Genomic DNA, 19,496 nt, shown 5'->3' on the forward strand with positions numbered 1-19,496 from the left:
AACAGTCAGATGCAACTGTCGCATACATTGCTATAATGTCATTACAGGAAGAACAGTAATAAACCCTCAAAAAGGTCATAAGACTGTCTTACAACATTCAGCCACCTGTGATAGCATGAACTGCATTTATTGCTTAAAATGTCCCTATGGTTTACTTTGCGTCGGAAAAACTGTGCGGAAAATAAAAACTCAAATTACAGAATACAACAGTAATATTCAAAAAATCAAGTGTGGCTACTCATTGGCAAGAATGCAAGCATAGTATTTCTCAACTAAAGTTCCAGGTTTCGGAATTGGTCACTTTGTTGTTGGAAGTTGACAATAACAAAAGACTTCTCAAAAGGAAGATAGTATGGAACAAATTATTGAACACTTTACAGCCTATGGGACTATGTGAAAGGCCGAAAATGTTTTGTTATTTGTGATATTGGCCAGAGGGTGGGGTTACATTTATTTATCATCACAATGAAGGTGTGGGCATTGTTTTATTTTACCATACTTTTCTCACCTTGTTTGTTTAGGTCTATTCATTTGTGTAGGTATGTGTAGAATATTAGCTGCCGGATGCGTAGATTTGCATACACTTATCACACAGTAACTACATAGACATTGAGTTTGTTTCTCATAACACTTCCAAGAAGTCTTTCAAATATCAGAATTCACAGGAGACTGGTGAAATGGACCTTTTTAAGATGTCACCGATTTTGATGCTCAATCTTACAATCTTAACGGGTGACTTGTTTGAGTGGTTGTGAAAAGAGAACCGAAAAGCTTTTTAGTAGTGAAAGATAGCTGTTAGTTAGTTTGAGGGTATTCTGAATCTTGGAGTAAGCATATATTTCTTTGGTTCTACATAACACATTTATGAAAGCCTTTTACAAAACCGGTCATGGGATAGCGGTAAAAAAAACGTTTCCGATGTGGCGCTGATTTTGGAGCACCGTTTTGACACATGTTGGTCTTTTTAAAACAGAAATGCTAGGCATTTGGGTAATGAATGGAACACGACATGGTTTGGAATTGAGCAGCCTTGTTGTTTTTCTCTCGATAAGCACTTACTTGTTTTCTTTCCTAGCGTGAGGCCAATCGAGCACACACGTTTTTCAGTACTGTATGAACAATTGATGTTTTTGGGAGAAATGAAACTACTGCACATGGTTATGTTTTTACTAATGCTTGACTATTATTTTTAATATTGATTCGGACGTTTACCTGTTAGCATGGGTTCACACAGATTAGTATTGCTGATACTTGTACAGTATGAAATTTGATGCACCAAACCTTAAGATAAATATTTGGTGCTAACTTTTTGGTATTTTCACGAACTGTGCCAGTTGCTCCAGTTTGTTTTTAGATCTCCCCTGGCATTAGCAGCGCATGCGCTGCTCTTGCCATGCAAGAGCTTCTTGGAATCCATACGGTTCCAGAAGTTCTGTCTCCGCTCCGCCAGCAATTTTGATTCATGCGCGTCGTTTTGCGTCATGGATTATGCGAAACACAGTGTAATGATTGTAGCGGAGGCAATCATTTCACTGAGGGTTGCCACCCTGTCCGCTTTTGGCCCCGCCCACCGCCATTGGATCTTTTACTTGCGGGGGAGACAGTATCTCTTAATTAGCCGATAAGCACTTTTTTTTGGTGTTACTGCGTTTATCTTCAACAAAGGCTGACGCTCCTTTTATTTCTTCAGCGCGGCTTGTTTGTTAAAGCGCTTTCACTGTCATGTGCTTTAACTAACTTGGGCCATCTGTGTTTTTAGTTTTTTTTTAATGAGATTTCACGGTCGTGCACTTTTACTAACTTTAGTGTTTGTGCGTGTTTTTTTTTTTTTAATGAGCTTTCACTTTTATTCTTTTTTTTCTATCAGTGTTCCTACGTGCTTCAACTTACTTTTTTGTGTGTGCTTTTACACTCGTTGCCTATGTATGCTCAGCTCGTTAACAGGCACTACACGCGTGCATTGCGGCTTCTCGTCATGCGCTGCACATGCGCAGAAAGAGTCATCTACAAACCTGCATCTGTGCACTGCAGTCTCTCGGACACTACAATCAACATGTGCTGGACATGCTAGCAGGCACTGCCGGGGAATGAGACAAAGCTCTGCACGCGTGCAGGACAGTTCCTCATCATGCACTGCACACCAGCCGGATGAAGACGTACTCGCTGTGCCTGTGTGACAAGCTGCTCTCCATTTAACCATTCTGACACACACCATGCTTTTTCTGTGGGAAACACGTCACGAGTCTCCGTGGTATGGCTGACGGCTTAAGTTCTGTGTAGCCCTGGATCGTCTTCCATAAATTACGAGATCACGCACTCTCTCAAATGCAATTTGATCATCGTTATGCGATGATGAGAAGTGACCGTAGTGGCTGAGTGCTTATTACACCGGCTGTCTCACTGTGTTCTGATCTGAGAGCTAGGAGGCAGTGTGACTATCGCGTCTGGGCTCTAAAAGCGAAGCAGCTCAAGCTTGCTGCCGGCGTCAGTACCCTGGTCCCCGCTACTGTACAGGCTGTGGCCATCAGTCCGACCTTTTCCACCACTTACACCCCGCCGGGCCATCTGAGCAGCGGCGCGCACAGGGCCATCGTTTCTTCAATAGGTCTTGCCAGGCGTTAGCAGCGCGCATGCACTACTCTCGCCATGCGAGGGCTTCTTGGAATCGCTGCTGACGCCGCTGCTGACACACTACTGCTGATACATCACTGCCGATGCAGCTGCTGACACTCCGCTGCTGACATGCCACTGCTTCACGCCGCTGCTGACACGCCGCTGCTGACACGCCGCTGCTGACACGCCGCTGCTGACGCACCGCTGCTGGCATACAGCTGCTGACACGCCGCTGCTGACACGCCGCTACTCCTGACAAGCCGCTGCTGATACTCCGCTACTCCTGACAAGCTGCTGCTGACAAGCTGCTGCTGACACACCGCTGCTGACACACCGCTGCTGACACGCCACTGCTGACAGGCCGCTGCTGCTGACAGGCCGCTGCTGCTGACAGGCCGCTGCTGCTGACAGGCCGCTGCTGCTGACAGGCCGCTGCTGCTGACAGGCCGCTGCTGCTGACACGCTGCCGCTGCTGACACGCTTCTTGCACATTGCTGCTGATACATCACTGCTGACCCCTTCTGTGCACCCCACTGCTGACATGCCACTGTTGTGCACCTCACTGCTGGCACACATCTGCTGTGCACTTCACTGCTGACACACCACTGCTGCTGACACACCACTGCTGCTGACACACCACTGCTGCTGACACACCACTGCTGCTGACACACCACTGCTGTGCACTTCGCTGCTGACACACCACTGCTGACACACCACTGCTGTGCACCCCAGTGATGAAGGCAGAATTGAATGCGACTTGGAGTCCGAACTGCATCAATCAGGCATGGGGGAAAGACTGAGAGGAGTCACTGGACCCGTTAGAACACTAGTTATACATCCCTGTTGAGAATTTGGACTGGTATAAGGGACAAGCAGAGGCCAGTGGGCTGGACACCTCTCCAGAAACTGGTATGCTCTCTCCACCTACTGTGGCCATGGAGGAGGGAGCATCTTATGCAAAGGTGGTGAAGAGGGCAGCAGAGGTCCTGAAGCTGCCCTCAGTGCAGGTAAAGACTACCCTCTTGACCGAAGTGCTACAGCCTGGTGCTTCCTCATCTGAACCCCTTTTGCCCGTCAGTGAAGCACTGTAGGATGTCCTTCTAGGCACTTGGTCCAAGCCTAGCACAGGGGCTCCTGTGAATAGGACAATAGCACGCCGCCATCTCCCAGCCCTGGGTGATCCTAGTTTATTTAGCCAGCACCCCACCCCTGAGAGCTTGGTGGTCCAATCCTCAACATCTCATGGCACGTTCCCTGCCGCTCCTCCGGACAGGGAATCGAAAAGGCTGGACACACTTGAGAAGAAGATGTTTTCTTCCACCAGCCTGGCATTGCGGTCGGTGAATACAGCATGCCTTTTGGGCCATTTCCTCCATACCCTATGGGAGACGGTTGTGGAATTGCTGCCACAGGTCCCGGAGGACCCCTGGGTCATCCTCTCCCAAGTAGTGAAAGACGGTAGAAATGCAGCAACGTTCACTATTCGGTGTGGTCTGGATACGACTGACTCACTGGGCAGAGCGGTTTTGTTGACGGTGGCCTTGCGGCACCATGTCTGTCTGAGAACATCTGGCTTTTCGGGGGATGTCCAGGCCAACCTCATGGACATGTGCTTCAATGAGGCTCATCTCTTCAGAGAGAAGGTAGACTCTGTGCTGGATTTCTTCAAGGACTCGCGGACTACGGCCATGACCATGGGCCTCTCAGTGACATCACACTTCTAGTTTGCCTTTTGCCCCTTTCGAGGCTATGAAAGGGGCTTTCAACTGCGCCAGCCATACTCAATCCACCGTCCTACTCGGGCTTCGCAAGTTGTGCGAGAACGTGGATGCGGTGTAATCCAATCACGTGGCAATGGTTGCCAGAAGTCATCCGCCACCATCTCCACTGCAGCCTCTACGCCCTTCCTAGTTTGGTTATGAAAGACCATGGGAGTCCAGTTGGAGGGAGAATCCAACTTCATCTCCTCCACTAGCAGTCCATTACATCCGACACATGGGTCTTGCAGATCATTTTTCAGTGTTACGCACTCCCTTCCCAACCTTTCTCTCCCTCTCTACATCCATTTCATGAACGGCTGATAGATGATCTTCTTTTCTTGCTTCGAAAGAAAGTTACAGCTCATCTGGCCAATGGGGCTATAGAAGGGGTTCCGATATCAGAAGTAGGCGGTGGTGGTTGTTCCCGCTACTTTCTGATACCCAAGAAGGACAACTGTCTTCATCCTATTCTAGACCGCTAAACTGTCAATCTCTTTCTCAAAAAGGCCAAACTCAAGATGCTCACTTTGGCTGGGGTGTTGTCTGCCCTAGACCAAGAAGACTTGCTGGTAGCATTGGACTTTGAGATGTCTATTTACATCCTCATCTTGCCAGCCCACAGGTGTTCCCTGTGGTTCAAGGTAGGCCACAAGCACTTTCAGTTCACGGTGCTCACCTTTGACCTTACCAGTGCCCTTTGGGTGTTCACCAGTTAATGGCAGTGGTGGAGGCTCATCTGCGAAGGTGAGGAGTGTCAGTCTTCCTCTACCTTGACGACTGACTGTTGCAGGTGGCCTCACTGCGGACTGTCGTTTTCCACTTCCAGACCATGGCGGACCTTCTGCATTCGCTGGGGTTCACTATAAATGGGCTGAAGTCACACCGGATTCCTTCTTGGATGCTCCCTTTCATCGGAGATGTTCTGGACACATTCCAGTTTCCGGCTGATCCTCCCAGCAGCGAGTACAGGATATTCAGGTTATGATACCGATGTTTCAGCCACTATCCTGGATTTTGGTGAGAATGACTCTGAGGCTGCTGGGCCTCATGGCCTCCTGCATCCTGTTAGTAAATCATGCCAGATATCATATACAGGTTCTGGTAACTGAAGTCCCAGTGGGCACAGCTTCAGGGAGAATCTCTTTCATGCTGTCCAGATCTCGGAGGGAACTGTAAAGGACCTGTAGTGTAGGCTAACGAACCACGATTGGGTCAAAGGCAGACCCCTCTTCCTTCCCCAAACAAATTTCACAGTAGTGACCGATCTGTCACTCCTGGGATGGGTGGCCATCTGGGAAAGGTGGAGATAAGAGGACTCATCCAAGCCTCCCTATTTGATGATATTCCAGGACAAGGTGGTGCTTCGCCCTGGGGCCTCTTTCCTACCTAAGGTGGTGATCCCATTCCATTTGGGGCAATCTTTTATCCTGCCCACCTTTTATGCTCCTTCCCACTACTCTAAAGAGGAGGAACGACTCGACCATCTGGACCCAAAATGAGAGTTGTCATTCTACCTTGACAGCACAAAAGAGTGGATGACCAACTTTTCGTGGGCTATGTAGGGGCTACAAAACGTGGTGCAGTTCAGAAACTATTTATAGCAGGAGCATTCACTGTATCAAGATCTGCTACGCCTTGGCTAAAAAACAGCCTGCTGAGGGCGTACATGCCCATTCTACCAGGGGAAAATATGCAACCATGGCGTTGGCTCAGTGTTCCAGTCCTGTACATCTTCCAGGCAGCAACGTAGGCATCTCTGCACACGTTTGTCCAATACTACTGCCTGGACAGCCAGGTCTGCAGGGATAGGCATTTCACCTGTTCGGTCCAGCATGACTTCTTAGTTTAATCAATCTGTCCGCAGCCCCCTGCCTGGATGCTATGGCTTGGGTATCTATTCAATGGTAAAGAATCTGCAGCTAGAAGTCCCTATCAGAAGAACACGTTACTTACCTTCTGTAAATCATTATGTGGTAGAGACCATATCTAGTTGCAGATTCCTTACAAACCCACCCATGCCTCCTCTCTCTGCGGACACATTTATAGGGCAATGGTTGCTCCCTTCTCAGGGCCCCAGTTTGGACACATACTAGTCAGTTCACTTCATGGCTCTGCGCTTCTGGAATGCAAAATGTGTGAAAAGTAACTGACGTCTGCATGCTGGAGTGGCACCTATATAGGTGATCGCGACATCACATCCAACGAATGTCCAACTGAAGCCGAACTGAGCCACTCAACGGCGCGCTGGGGTATTGCTCACTCAAAATTTTCCGGATCCAATCTGATGCCTGGGAAATTCAAAGGTAAGGAATCTGCAGTTATATATTGACTCTACCAGATAATGCTTTACCGAAGGTAAGTAACTTGTTCCTTAAGAAAGACGAAGGTCGCAGACAAATTTCACGACTTTGACTTCTGAACATTCATTCTGTAAGACATGTTCAAAATGTTGATTCTGGTTCAGATTTTCTTTCCACCCTGGATCCAGGAGACTGTATGGTGTATTTGAACTTGCAATAGGCATACTTTCACTTTCATGTGACTGTATTTCAATAATATTTTTGTTCAAGTTTGAACAGCTAAAATTGTTCACCGTCCTGCCCTTTGACCTCACCTCAGGCTCTGTGGTGTTTACGAAGGTGAAGATAGTGGTTGTGGTGTAAGTTTTCAGGTCTGGGATGCATCTATTCTTGTACATCGAGGATTAGTTGCTGGAAATGGACAGTCATTTGTGGACCACTTTCTCTAGCAATGTGCCAAGATCCCACCTGCAGTGTATGCGAGTGTGAGAAATAGGGATTTCTGGTTGGCTAAGGCTTGCGCCAAAGCCAGGCAGAAACCACCACTCTAGTCAGGGCAAGAAAGTCACCCGCCAAAGATAACCCCTTCTCACCGCTTTGGTAGCTTGGCACGAGCAGTCAGGCTTATCCCGGAGGCGATGTGTAAAGCGTTTGCGTGCGCACCCAGCAACAACACCCTAGGCCCACCACAAAGGAAACTCCACACAAGGTTATATTTAAAAATAGCCTTTGTATTATACCAAACATATTAGATAATAAACACACAATTTACACTGTGCCACTGGCACGGGCAGAATTTACAGGGGATTATGTACATAGGACAGGGCCACATGGACCACTGTCAGGAATAAGCACTTTTAGAAATAGCACTTAGGACATAGAATAATTGTAGCACAAAATAGCAAATGTAGCACACAACCAGTAACCACTCTTAAAAGGTAAATACACCCTAAGCAATCCTAAACACCTTAGGCATATATCACGCAGGGAACCATGAACTCACTAGCGTAACTATACTAGGTAAAACAACCTCCTAGGCATAAACCATATCTAGAGGCATCAAGACAGGGCGCGCAAAACATATTACACACAGTACATTTCCTGACACCCAAAAGCATCAGCACATAAATCAGCATAGCACATCAATCACATTAGGGTCCAAAACCTAAACGTAGCAGCTGCCCACTACTTGCTGGGCAGCTGAGGACAAGAACAGGGCCTAAACGCTGCAGCTGTCACCAAGTGCTGCGCAGCTGTGGAAGGCCAAAGTAGGGATGAAGCAGTGCGACTCACTCCTGAGTCCAGAGACATGTCCCTAGAAAGGAAAACCTAACTGGTGCAGCTGCCCACTACTTGCTGGGCAGCTGGGATCGGTAACCTGTGGCCAGGGCCCTCGCTGGCCCTTAGGAGCAAAACTGCGCCACGTGGGAGCCTTCTAGGCTCTAGAAATACAGATTGCACCCATGGGGGCCCTCTAGGCTCTTAAACAACGGTGTCCCCAAGAACAACGCTGGAGCCTCGTGGGCTCTGGAGCTAAAATGCGGCCATACGTTGGAGACTCGTGGGCTCGAAACAAAATGCTGCCAACTGGGGGCAGCAGCCCGCTGCCAGCCGGGGCCGCTCTACCTCCTGAAATGCCCCCAAGACGTTGGAGCCCGCAGGCTCGAAATAACTATGCCCCCAAGCATTGGTCCCGACACAGGCCCTCGACTGGGGCAACCACGGGCCCCTCTGGCCCAGAAAACAAACATGCTCATCGTGGGAGTGTCCCACTGACACACGGGGCCGCTCTGACACCGTGTCTTGCACCGGCGCCACAAAACTCCATCTCCTCCCACGGGGAGCGGCAACAGAAATGCCCCCATGTCACCCGGCCCAGCCCTGACTCACCGGGCTGCTGGGGGGAGGTTTCTCTCCTCTACCGGCCAGGACTCTCCTCTTCAGAATCGGCGGACTCTGCCAGCAACACTCCTCATACGCGGGAGGGGGGGGCAGGCACCGGCAATGTACCTCGGGCCCCCTCCGCTGCCGTCTCCATACCTGCAGGGCTCTCTCAGGCTCACAGGAGCCCCACACCGCTACCTCCTCACTCGAAGCCTTCCTCTGTTGCCGGGGCGTGCGCGGGACTTCCTGTGAAACCAGAAGTCCCGCCCACCGCCAGGCAAAGGGCTGCCTGGCTTCTTGTTTTCGACCCGCGGCTGCAGCGGTGATTTCTCGGGCACAAATGAGGGGTAGGCTCCCTCGGTACGAAAACAAAAAGTAGAAGCGGGGTGGGCACCCGCTAAAGCACACAAATAGGCGGGGTGGGCACTCGCTCCAGAATTAATTAATTAAGCAGGGTGGGCACCCGCGATGGCCACCCAAAAGTGCAGGAGCGCTTCCCCTCGAGGAAAAACGACAGCGCTCTGCTCCTAAATAAAAGATAAATCGCTCACAAGGCGCAGGGGCATAACAAGCACCAAAGGGTCCAGAAAGGAGGATCTCCCTAAAGCAAAAAGGGGTCCCGGAGGTCCTGGACATCAGGAGGGGCAATGCAGGGCCCAGGGGCCAGCACACAGGGCACTCCAGCAAGGAGACAGCCCCCATGGCGGTCCCTCCTGGGCCCCACCAGCCGCAAGCCCCCTCCTGTTAGGACCCAGGCATCCAGGGGCTGGGCAGGGCCCAGGGAGGCAAGCCTTCTCCTGGGCCCCAGTAGCAGCACGCCCCTGGTAGATTCAAGTCAGGAACAAGAACCTTTAACATGAGGTCACAGCCTCTTTTTATACACCAAATCCCTTTGTCTCTAGGGTGCAGGGCGGGGGAAAACCAGACGCAGCTGGTTCTGGAGGCCTCTGTTGTGCTCAGCCCCTCTGCCAATTCACTGGCCAGGCTAGGGACATCAGTCGCACCACAGGGGGCGGAGCCAGCATTGTGTAGGGAAGGCCCAGCCCTATTCAGGTCCCAGGTGCCCTCCTCCCACCCATCTGGCTGTCAATCTCTCTATTCACCACCGGGGCAGACACATCCTGACTCCTGGAGCCAGGCACACCAGCCAGCTCCAGCCAATCACAAGCCAGACAGTCATTTCACCTTTATTACACAGACATGCCAACTTCTAGAAGTGGCACTTCCACACTAGACACATTAACGCCGCACACATCATCGCGCAGCATTTAATCACACGAGTCCGCACATACCAAACTCGAGCCTGCACTCCCAACACATCAGGAATTATCATGGACACATATATCCCCCATGCATTCCTATGGGAGGGCAGGCCAATCTCACACACGCACTCAGGGAGCGCACGCATTTTACACGGCGCCACAGTGCTAAAGTGCGCAAAGACCAGAAATAACTATAATGATGTAACATTAAAAGGCAAAAAGTTCAGGGGTGAACCTGCCAGAAGGGCCAAGTCCAACACAGATCCCTTTTGCAGGGGCCACTCTGAACATAGAGGCATGCAAAGCTCTTCTGACCCTGCAACATGCCTGAGAATCCTATATTTCATGCTCGCAACTGGGTTCCAGAGTGGACAGCTCCACAGCTTCTTGGCTTCATGTATCCTGATGGTCCTTTCGGCCTGGTGGCACATGCTGACCCTGCAGTAGAAACTATGTGTGGAGTAAGCTAAAAACTAGGGCTGCCTGTTGGACAACATCCATATTTCGGAAGAGGTAGTAATGGGACCTTCAATGGTGGTTGCCGCACACTGACCTGACTTGCGTCAAACTTTCCTACCGACATCACATAGAGCTCACAGTAGTGATGTATGCATTGTCCCTGGTTTTAGTGCATTCATCTGGGAGAGATAGAGATTGGGGGTCTCTGGTCCCTAGTAGAGCAAAGACCCACATCAAACTTCTGCAGCTTTATGACTTTTGGTTGGCTCTGAAGGCCTTTCTTTCCTCCACTAGAGGAAAGCCAATTCAGGGGTCGTTGGACAACACGACCGCCATGCGATACTGCAACACGCAGGGCATTATAGGGTTGCAGGAGGTACTGCTGCTTAATAAATGGTTGAAGTACTAGGGGAGCTCTCAGAAGGTCAACCATTTGGAAAGTTCTCTGAATGACATGGCGGACAATCTCATATGGTGGGTCGCGAATGGGATCTCATATGCAGATGGTTCAACACTTCACCCGATGGGGCATACCCTGGCTGAATATTTTCATTACCATGGGAACACAGTGTCACAACTACTGTGCGTTGGAGTTTCCAGCAAGAGAATGCCTAGGAAACACTTTCCGTCTGAAGTAGCTCTCCAGTCTACTTTACGCCTTTTCACCCCTACCTCTCTTTCCCAAAGTTGTGAGGTGGGTTAGAATAGACTTGGATCAGCAGATTCTGCTATTCTGCCCCAGACTGACCTAGAAGAGGGTTGTACTCTGATCTTCAGAGCCTGAGTATCTTCCCTCTGTTTCGTCTACTACTTCTGGAGAATGCCACATCTCAGCAATAGGGCAGGGTCCTTCATGTAAATCCCCACACCTTGAAATTCCATGTGTGGAACTTGACCGGAACCAACTAAATGGGTTTGGTCTGCCCGTTGAAGTAGTAGATGGTATTCTCGTGTCTAGGCACCCATCCACTGGTTGTTGGGCAAATTTCGTGGCCTGGTACAGAGACCATTATGTTGACCGTCTACAGGCAAAACTGGCTGATGTTTGAGGTTTGTTTTGTCGTTGGCCCAGCAAGGTTTTGTGGCCAGTGTTAAATGATTCTTATCAGACCTATGTACCTTTGCCTAACCAACCTTCATTATTCAAGTCAACAGTTGTGATGCGATTTTTAAAGGGGCTTACATACATGTTTCCTCCTGCACCCAGTATTACGGCACAATGAGATATTAACTTGGTCCTTGTGTTGATGAGGTGCACACCCTCGAGCCTATGCACAATTGCTCACTAAGATTGCTGACCATTATGCTGGTATTACTCATTGATTACTTCTGCACACCTTGTCAATGAGCTGCAGGTGCTGTTAATTGGAAACTCATGGCACCTTCTTTCTGGATAAATTGATTCTGTGAACTCGCACCTCTTATCTGCGATATGTGGTATCAACCTTCCACATAGGAGAGTCCACCATTCTCCCTTTTTTTCTACACCTACCTCACACCTCTGAGGAGGAAAGGATTCACAGGCTGGACCATAGAAACGCTATTGGCTTATACATCAAGTGCATAAAGGAGCACCCAATAGATGCTCCCCTGTTTATTGGCTTTGCCAGGGCTAAGAAGGGGAAGATTGTCCAGAAGCAGACTTAAATCAGGTGGATCATCCTGTGTATTAAAACATGCTATAAAATGAATAAATGAATAGAAGAGCGGTCCTACTACCCTGAATTACTTGTCACAGGAAAAATAAAACTGTTGATGTGTCCAGTCTGGGCCTATACACCAGAAGGAGAAAAGAAATTAAATCCTACTGGTGTATGGTGGAGGCAATCTTTCTGGAGGGATGTATGATAGAATGTGGAATGAATGGTATTTGAGACTGGAGTATGGTACAGGAGAGCTCATGGGGGCATGTTGTTGAATTGTGTAGTGATATGTTCTTTGTTTTTAAACAAATTAATGTATATTGTTTATAATAGATGAATATTCATGTTTACATTATGTATACAAATAATGTTATGAAAAAATGATGGTAAAACATTTTTTTTAAATTAGAATCTTATGAAATACATTTTCAAAATTGATCTGGATATGTTCACTGTGTGATTTTTCCCTGTGTGACAAGTAAATCAGGATTGTAGGACCTCTCTTCTATTCATTTTGTTGTCCCCCCCCCCCCGTCCTAAGCCTGACTTTGAAAGTTGTATTAGTAGAGGGGGGTCTCTTGTGCATTTTGTTAAAACATGCTACATTCAGGCTGAAATGGAGCCTCTCTAAGGCCGTTGGGCTCATTCCACCAGCACCAAGGCCGCCACTCCTCCATTAGCAAGCGGTGTTCCGGGATTGGGCATCTAGCAGGCTTCAAAATTGGCATCCATTCTCACTTTCAACAGGCATTACTGTGTCGAAAACCAAGTCCATGGAGTGGCCCAGTACATCTCAGTCGTGCAGGATGTCCTGGTATAAGTCCATTCCTCAGACTCGCCTTTCTCACCTTAGGGAGGTATTATTTTGGTACCTGTTTAAAAGATGACAATTGTTCAGTTAGAAATATCCATCAGGATAACAAGTTAGTTGCCTTTGGTGATATTTTTTTGGGTGGTTATTCTAACTGCAGATTCCTCCCTGCCCTTTCTCCTCCACGTTCTGAAGAATGGACTTTTAAGGCTCTATAAAAGTCACAACCTAGATTTTACACACTGTCACACTGCAGTCTTGAACAGTTGACCTGTGTCTAAGAACATCGAAGCGTGCACAAAGGTGGCAAAATTATATGGCTATTATCATCATTTCATTGAATGCCACAGGCTTACCGTGGAGCCTATGGTGCCACCCATCTGTGTCCGGGAACATTTGCTTTGAAAGTTCCAGACTTTCTTTGGCATCTGGGAGGAATTCAAAAGGTGAGGAATCTGCAGGCAGATAGTGTCCACTGGAAAGAGCATTACCAAAGGTAACATAATCATCTCTTTCTTTTGTGTGCAGATTGTAACCTTGTTGTGCTTTGCAGGTACTGTGCGAGTGACAACAGCAGCACGTCTTGCCCTACTGGTGGCCAAGAATACCTCCTTCTTCCCTTGTAATTCAGATCCATTCGCTGAAGGAAACATAGATGTATGGTGGATTGTGCATGATGGTGGCATGTTGATGCTGCTTCCCTTCTTGATTAAGCAGCACAAGGTGAGCACACATGCTTTTAGACTTCTCGAGTCACTGTTTAATGTTGCTGTCCTACCCAATGCATTGAGGGTTGCATGGAGAAAGAATCAGTTTGTGGTGAAAATGAGTGACATTGCCCTTCTCTTCTCCCTGGGAAGATCAGGCTCTATAATAATCGGACAGCACTACGAGTTTCTAAAGATTTACTGTTTTGTCAATTTACTTATGACATTCAAGGAGGAGCATGATGACAACAGCAACTCCATTGTAACTACATTAGCAGTGTTTTTTGAGCCATTCACTAGGCTGAGCAATATGAGATCCACATCCTCTTTGTTGAGTGATGATAGTTTGCTGTAACTAGACCTAGGACTTGGTGAGGATGAAGGTTTAAATCTAAGAAAAACGCCTTTTTTCATGTGCTCCTTTTTAACATTGTCACTTACTTTTGCTGTCTCTATGCCTCATGGTTACGGAGCTTCCCAGAGATGTGCTTTTACTAATAAACAGTGATGTATTGCTCTTTTCAAAGACTGGCTCACTAGAACTGTGGAATAATCTGTCTTTTATTTGAAGTAATATCCTCTCCCCAAATGTCTAAGGTTTGGCGTAAGTGCAAAATTCGAATCTTCACTGTGGCTCAGATGGAAGATAACAGCATCCAGATGAAAAAGGACCTGGCCACTTTTCTATATCATTTACGTATCGAGGCGGATGTCGAAGTAGTAGAAATGGTGAGGACGCTTTGAGAAGTCTTTATATGCTTACACAAAGTAACAGACATGCTATATAGTTGTCCTTCTTTTACCTTCTCACTTATCCATTATATACCAGCTTCTTTATCTTGGTTATAATTTTTCATGGAATTCTACTTTCCTGTCTTCCTTGTCTCCTCCTCACCTTTCTGATGTCTCCTTTCATTGCTTGTTTGTTGTTGCTAGGGTATAGTTTCACTATTCAATTACATACTCATGCTGTCACCTTTATCATGGTAATTTAAATATCACCTTGCATGATTGAGGGCCTCAGGACATTTAATTGTATACTTAATTTCGAATAGATACTAAATCCTTTGAGATAACTCAATTTAGATATTTCAGATTACTCAACTTCGATATTTTACTAGTCTTCAAACTGGATCCAGAATTATTTTTATCAATACGAATTTGCAAGGGGCCAGCTACCACTGTTGTATTGTAAGAGCATGGGCACTAAAGACAGTCCATAAGGGCTGCAGCTTGTATTATGCCAGCAGCCTGCCATTGCAGAATGCGCGTCAGTTCAAACCATGAGTGAAATCACAATGTGGCACACTCCCTTTGTGCCATGCCAAAGTCACTGCACGTGATATATGTAAGTCACCCCTACAGCAGGCCTCGAAGCCCTTAAGGCAGAGTGCAATATCTTACATGTGAGGACATATCTGCATGCGCAGATATCCCCCTGTGGTGCCTACTTCAATTGCTTGGTGGTACAAGTGAACAGGGAACCCATCTGATGTATATGTACTTGGCACTAGTCATTACAAGTTCCTCAGCTACAGATGGCCTCACTGAAGCATATGGTGTTTGGTATCAAACATCATGTCTTAATAAATCCCTACTGATTATAGTATTGGATTTATTATGACCTAAACCTAGAGGGCACCTTAGAGGTGCCCCCAGAAACTTACTAGTCCTCTATGTGCGGGCTGACTGATATTGTTCAGACTGCCATCACAGACACATTTCTGACCCCCTGCATGTGAGAGCCTATGCTCTCTGAGGCCAGAAACAATGCCTGTTCCCGAGGAATGTGTTTACAACTCCTCCATCAGGATGACTAGTGATTTAGCATATCAAGGAGAGGGGCTTCCACCTTTGATATGCAACCCTGGCATCCCCCAGACCTGGGAGATATCACCCCCCTGCCCTGAGGCTTGTTTGGCACCAGGACAGATGCGAAATTAGCTATGCAGTAGACGGTTTGCACCACCAGGCTAGTCACACCCATAAGGTGGTCTGCCTGATATGGTCTACAAAAGATGGATTCCATCCATCTTATTTTTGATGGAATTAGAAACTCTGGTACAGGGTTATGCCCACTCACCACAGTAATAGGAACTTCTTAAGGATTTTTTTGGCCCTGGGCCAAATGTATTTTGGGGGCCCCTGCTCGGAACAGCTTTGAATTTATGATCTAATTTCAGCTCTTTCATGCACTCTTTGGCCAGGTCACTAGCTGTGTACAGGCACACACTCATCCAAATTTTAAATGTGTTTACATCTATTATTCAGGGATTGTGACGTGTAATATTGCTGTAAATAATCTCTGTGACACCCTCCTATTTCTCATTTGTGAAGTCCTATTTTGATCTAAAATAAACCTTTTTTCCTTTTTTAAGAATGTTGTATTAAACCTAAACACAAGATTTCTCTGTAAAATGTTTCTAACAGACTCACACCACTCCCACATTAAAAATAAATAAAGGAAAATATTATTTATAACAATCAGTTTTAAAAGTATTCAAGGTCACAAAGACGAGACTTTCTGCAGAGCAAAGCTGGCTCTATCAGGGGGCCTCCTGAAAGGCTGGGGCCTTGGGCCAAAGCCAACTTTGCCCATGCCTTAAAACGCCTCTGCACAGTAAGTGGTCATATAGGTGGTGTAGTTACCCCAGGGGTAAGTGGCCCATTGGCTACTACCTTTACCTTCCCTTAATGCCCCTAGGTTAAATCCATTTTTCTTTTGCTCACCACGCCCCCCCAGTTTGGACCCAGCTATATGCAAATAAGCCTTGACCCAGTGCCCCATGAGGATCAATCCAGACCGATCTGCCAGGCCCTCCCTGGACTGGAAAAAAGCATCCTGGGGCCGGTTTCAGGGTATGTCACCCTTCATTAGCCAGGCTAGCTTGAATCCAGTTGCACAGTGAGCAAGGGACCCACGTCTGGGCATACCCATTCCACTTAGGGTGAAAAGTGTTACAGCAAACAAATGATGGGCGGAATGCTGACAATGCAAACATTCTCCCCCAGTCAAAAGATCTGGGTTAAATCCATCATTCTTTTGCCCACTACGCCACCCCAGTTTGGACCCAGCCATATGCAAATGAGTCTTGACCCTGTGCCCCACAGACCAGGCTTTGAAGGATGACCATAATGAGGTGTAGAGGGGTGGATTGATAGTACAGAGCAGACCTCTTTTCAGTTTCAAGAGTGTAGCCTACCATCCCCTCTCATGTAAATTTCAGCTTGGATGTGACATCCCGTGTGCATGTCGAGTGCGAGTGTGTAAAGTATGGAAGTTGACACAACTGTGTCGTGGTGAGAGTATGGTTGCTAGGATCAGCAAGATCCATTTTCGATGCCCCTTGATACAAGATGGAGGTTGACAATGGAAGTGTATTGCCTGCATTCCTGGAGCTGAAGGGAGGAGATCCAGACACTAAAGTGACGGGGAATAGAGACAAGGCTACCCTTAGAAATTCTATGAGGACCTTTTAGCAAGTGATTGCTGATTGGTCCTTCTTGAAGACAGCCATTTGGTGGGGGGGGTAGGGGAGAGAGGGTGAGTCTTTACACTTCATTGTACCCATGTTTTGGATACCCCTGCTTGAAGTCAGTATGATCACTTCCTTTTGTGAGAGCCATCACCTTGCACAATAGTCTGCAGCCAGAAAGTACATTTGAAAAGGAACCACCTAAAACCAATTTCAGAATTTTAAACTGTGGCTCAACAACCCCCTGCTGGATAAAAAGAGTATCAAAATGGAATCTAAACCATTGCACTTTTTCCAGTTTACAAGTTCTTCCTGACCAAAAGATGTAGTTCTTTGTCGAATACTCAGAGCTGCTGTGATCCAGCATGGAGAGTGTATGACAGCCAGTCTCCCACAGAGGAGGGGGACATCAAATTGATGTCAGCGCAACATTCTGGAGAAGCAGTGGATCTGCCTAGCACCTAGAAGCCTGCATTCCTGCTCGCACAGAGGAGAAAAGTGCTTGGCCTACAGGAGGAGAGGTCACTGCTGACATGCTGCGACAGAGATATCATCATCAACATAGTGGAGTGAGCCCCACACCTGCCAGAGACCTTGGAAACCGCAGCTTCCAAGGACAGATGACCACTTACCCATGCTTGCTGTGGTGCTTTCTTCAATGCTGACTTCCTAGTTTGATCGCAAAGCATGCACTGCAATCACCGCTGGACAAAAATATGTTCACACTGAAAGGTAAAACACAAGGCAGTGTTGAGAGACTGTATCTTACACTAGAACTGCATCTTGAAAGGAGTAATGAGTGCTATGGCAAAATATGAACTGACCCACGGGCTTCCGCATTTAGCAATTGCTTACATAAAACAAATAGTCAACTTGCACCTAAGTCAATGCTTGCCCTATATTTTTCTGAACTGCAAGGTCCCTGTAGTAGTTTCACAATTCAGTTTCGCACTTCAGCTTGCTGAGTTGGGGTGGGAACTGCCACAAATGAGCTAGGACACTGGGGTGGAGAACCATAAGAATGGTTTTAGCCTACATTGTTGTAGAACACTACAGCTGAACTCCATTACTGTGTGTATTTCTGATGGATACATTTAACTGCAAATTCCTCACTTTTAGAATATCCCCAGGTATTCACCTGAGTGCCAGGAGGTAGTGTTGTGAGGCTCTGAAAAAATCACATTCCACAACAGAAGAGATGGCTTGAGCCGTATATAAGTGCCACCTAAATGCTCAGACTTCAGTTCCTTTCTTTCTGTACGCAGATATGGAGCTTGCTCCTAAATTTTTAATGGACACGTTTTTTCTCAAAATACATTTCCGGTATGCAAGGAAAAGTGTCCTTTCCTAAAACTATAGGGTTTAAGCATTATAGGGACTGTCACAAACCGATATCTGTGACTGATCACTATGAGGTGTGTCTTTGATGTTTTGGTTGGGCCATGACTTCAAGTTGTGCGAGGAGTGTGCTGTAATGCGCCCAAAGGTGATAAGTTATCGCAAAGCCAAGCTGTATATCACTAAACCCCTCCCGAAGTCTTGTACGCCAAGTTCCCGCTCTAAGTCAAGAGTACGGACCCACTGCTGTCCAAGTCTGTGGGTAAGTCAAACTACAAAAAGAAAAATAAGAAGGCCAACCGGGGCTTTCCCAGTCTCACCACTCTCCCGCTGAGAAGTTGCGAGGATGCCAAGGTGCCACCCAGTTCTGCTCCCTTGCTAAGAAGCCAATCCTGCAGCTGATTTCATTTGACCTTGAATTTCAAAGGGCCATTGGCGATGTCACAACAGATTAAGGCTTTCATGGTAACCAGTTTGCGCATCTATGCCACCATACTAGCTACCTCTGGCACACCAGTTGGGTTACTGCCGACAGATTCATCCTCTGCACCTCTCAAACCCATTTCGGATCCAGCTTAGACTTCGGAGCGGACTACAAATTCGACTAGATATCCTGCACCACAATTCACATCAGTTTCTGCCAAATCAAAGCCAGAGGTCGTCGACCCCATTGTCGTGTCTGACTGTGATCCAAATCAGTCACAACTTCGACAGAGGTCGGACCTGCAACATGCCCAACACAACCACCTTTAGTTCACTCTGCTTCACACAAAACTACACCTTTGCGTCACTCCTTCACCACTAAAACAACTCTTGGGATCGGATTTGGACTAGAGTCAGCCAGCCTTTGGTGATGAATTCCCCTCCCTCCGATGATGGGGATGAATTGCTTCCTCCAAGATAATGATGATAATTTCTACTTGGACCTACAAGAGGCTAGTGGATTGGACACTTGTTCAGGCATGGGGGTTGGGTTCTCCTCTAGGTCGTTCGACGGCAGAGACAGCTTTATTTTCCGAGGTCATCAGATAGGCATCTGAAGCCTTGGACTTAAGAGTAACTGTCTGCAGAGGTAAAAACCAATGTCCTCACTGACGTTTCCCAGATCTCGTCCTATCCCTGGCAGTCATTTAACACACATGACCTACATGAGCACAGAGATGGGAACTGGGTCGCAGTATTCGGAGTACACACCACTTGGGTAACCCCCTTTTAACCCCTTCCATGCTGATGACGAGCTCAG

At 47.4% G+C, this 19,496-nt stretch overlaps 1 protein-coding gene across 3 annotated transcripts in view; it reads left to right on the forward strand.

Moving 5' to 3' along the window:
- SLC12A6 (solute carrier family 12 member 6) overlaps positions 1–19,496 on the forward strand; it is a 784,900-nt gene that overhangs the window by 654,956 nt on the left and 110,448 nt on the right. For all 3 annotated transcript variants that reach the window (XM_078644820.1, XM_078644821.1, XM_078644822.1), the window contains 2 exons: positions 13,286–13,455; positions 14,037–14,168. In XM_078644820.1, coding sequence (XP_078500946.1) covers positions 13,286–13,455; positions 14,037–14,168 — 302 coding nt within the window. The remainder of the gene's footprint in view (positions 1–13,285; positions 13,456–14,036; positions 14,169–19,496) is intronic.

The sequence above is a fragment of the Lissotriton helveticus genome, chromosome 5_1 (genome assembly GCF_964261635.1).
Source record: "Lissotriton helveticus chromosome 5_1, aLisHel1.1, whole genome shotgun sequence".
NCBI lineage: Eukaryota > Metazoa > Chordata > Amphibia > Caudata > Salamandridae > Lissotriton > Lissotriton helveticus.